The 2,822-nt window shown below is 48.6% G+C and overlaps 1 protein-coding gene across 1 annotated transcript in view; it reads left to right on the top strand.

Moving 5' to 3' along the window:
• Window positions 1-285: 285 nt before the first annotated feature.
• The window catches only part of MRPL37 (mitochondrial ribosomal protein L37), a 17,486-nt gene continuing 14,949 nt past the window's right edge, over window positions 286-2,822 (top strand). The window contains exon 1 of the mRNA XM_003793111.3: window positions 286-705. Coding sequence (XP_003793159.1) covers window positions 360-705 — 346 coding nt within the window. The 5' untranslated portion in view covers window positions 286-359. The remainder of the gene's footprint in view (window positions 706-2,822) is intronic.

Here is a 2,822-nt window from a genome sequence, read left to right on the forward strand (position 1 = left end):
CCGCCCCTAAGAGGTCAAGCAACCAACTCCAGGTCGGAAGCACCAGCTAGCGCTCCGGGGCCCGACCCGCCAGTGGGACGGAGCCACTCACCTACCCTGCTGCGTTTCCCTTCATTTGAGGGTCCTCCAGGCTCCGCCCCTCTCCCGGGGAGGCGGGGCGCACTCAGCGGGTCTCACTTATAAGAAAATGAGAACAGCCTGCAAGGCGGGTTGGCAAAGGGGGTTCCTGACTGTGATTGGTTGAGGTGTCTGCCATTTACAAAAACCAGCTTGACGCCCCGCCCTTTTCCTTCCCAGCAGGCCCTGCGCGGGGGATTATGGCCGCGATCAGGTGGAGGTCTTGAGGGAACGAGATCGGTATGGCGTTGGTGTCGGGGCCCGCTAGCCGGACGCTGGTTGGCTCCGGGCTGCTCGGCCTTGGAGGCGGCGGAGCCCCGAGACGCGGGGCGTACGAGTGGGGCGTGCGCTCCACGCGGAAGCCCGAGCCTCCTCCCCTGGACAGGGTGTACGAGATCCCGGGGCTGGAGCCCATCACCTACGCGGGGAAGATGCACTTCATGCCCGGGCTGGCACGGCCGATCTTCCCGCCCTGGGACCGCGGCTGGAAACACCCAAAGTACCAACGCCCGCTCCCGATTCACGAGCATCCGCGGTATAAAGAGCAGACCTGCCACGTTTTCCATCAGGGTTGCCGCCTTGTCGAGGGTGAGGCTCCAGGTGGGAGGGGACCTTGTTCCTCTGCCCAGCACTGACTCAGACCCTCTGTGGCTTTGGGCAAGACATTGAAACTCTGTGGGCCTCAGTTTCTTTGTATGCGATATGGGGGCATAGTGATTCCCATCTTCTGAGATTTGTCAGGATTAAATGTAATGTAAAAAGCTGTGCTTATGTGAGGGAGTAGTAGAGAGTTGAGTGTCACCTTGAAAAGACCTGGTTTCCACACCTAACCCTGGCTCTGGTTTCCACACCTAACCCCATTAAATAACTCTGTGTGCTTTGGGGCAGGTGCCTGGCCCCCGTGAACCCTCATTTCTTGTGTAAAGAACAATTTTGACTAGACATCCACATTGACCTTTCCAGCTCTGAAATCCTGGAGTTTAACTGTACATTTAAGAAGTAGATGGAGGGCTCAGCGCCTGTGGCTAAGGCGCAGCCACAAACACCTAAGGTGGCGGGTTCGAATCCAGCCCAGGCCCACCAAACAACAATGACGGCTGCAACCAAAAAATGGTCGGGCGTTGTAGTGGACGCCTGTGGTCCCAGCTACTTGGGAGGCTGAGGCAGGAGACTCACTTGAGCCCAGGAGTTGGAGGTTGCTGTGAGCTGTGATGCCACAGCACTCTACCCAGGGGGACAGCTTGAGCCTCTGTCTCAAAAAATAAAAATAAAAAGAAGTAGTTGGAGGGAAATTATAGTGGAAAGAGGAAGTAGAAAGAACGCTTAATCTCCAGGCCATTTCGTTTCACAGAATTGGTAATTATAACAGAGAAGGGAAGTGATTTGCCCCCATGCACCCTGTGTATTAATAGAGATGCCAGGACTACAACTCTGGTCTCCTAAGTCAGCATCCTTCATCAGAGGTCAGAAAGAATCTGTACCACTTCTCCTCTGTCAGTCTCACAACGAACAGATCAGTTCCCAAAACCAGTCTAGAGAACTACCTGAATTATTTTCCAGAGTGCTTTGAGGACGCTTGTTTATTGAGAGTCCCTTACCTCATTTTTCTGTATTCCTTCCCCACCCAGATCAGGATGGGAATAGGGCAGGTCCTGAAAACAAAATGGTCAAGGGAACAGTATTTTCTCTGGTATAATTAAGAAAGAGACCTGGCAGTATTTGGGGACTAAGCCAGAGAATAAATCCTAGGTTTGAAAAAACTTAAAGACAATTGGCTTTTCTCTTAAAGTGCTTAATCCCATTCCTAAAAGCTGATTTTCTAGCTTATAAATACTTCCTAGTGTCCTCACAGGTGCTGTGAAAGATCTCACAAGACTTGGCACCCTTGAGTGACACTGGTAACAGAATGCCAAGTGGATGAACACATTAGTGGTGTTTTAGAAGTTAAGATTACTCTTGTTTGACGAGGCTGAAACATATATTCTATGCATTTGCCACTCACAGAGAAGTTCTTAATAAAACTAAAGAACAGTGGTTCTCAACCTTCCTAATGCTGCAGTGTACTTTCATTGTTAAAAAGAGGTCACGACCCACAGGTTGAGAACCACTGCTCTAGAAGATATAGGGCTAGAGAAGCTGATTGGGGTAATGGAGAAATTGTGGTCTTTAAAGTAGACAGATTAAGGTTCCCCTTCAGCCCCATTACCTACAAAGTATGTGACTTGAAGCAAATTTCGTCATCTCTCTGACTTTCATCCTTCATTCCATAAAATACCATCTAACTTGTAGGTAAAGCTCCTGGCACAGAATAGATGGTGACATTCAGTAAGTGGCAGCTGTCATTATTATATATTATTCATATGCTAGTGAACCATAACATCTTAATATTTTATCCATTTCAAGTTTAAGGAATAGTGGCAGTGTCAGGACTAAAATTCAGTTTATCTGACTCCCAGTCCAAGGTTCTTTGTGTTGTGCCATAGAATCAAGAAGTTACTTTTCTAAATATTTGTGTTTCTGTTGTGATGCCTTATGAACTTTAAAGTGAAGAGTCATATTGCACTCATGGCCTTCCTTTAATTTACCACCACAAGAGATATTTGCCCAAGTGGGTCTCCTCCACAGTGTCCTGGGCTCCCTTTCATCCCAGGCATAGAGAAGAAGACAAGTCCTTGAGTCAGGGTAGTATTTTTCTTTTTTTTTTT

This window comes from Otolemur garnettii, unplaced genomic scaffold (genome assembly GCF_000181295.1).
Source record: "Otolemur garnettii isolate 467f Iridium unplaced genomic scaffold, OtoGar3 scaffold00066, whole genome shotgun sequence".
Taxonomy (NCBI): Eukaryota; Metazoa; Chordata; class Mammalia; order Primates; family Galagidae; genus Otolemur; species Otolemur garnettii.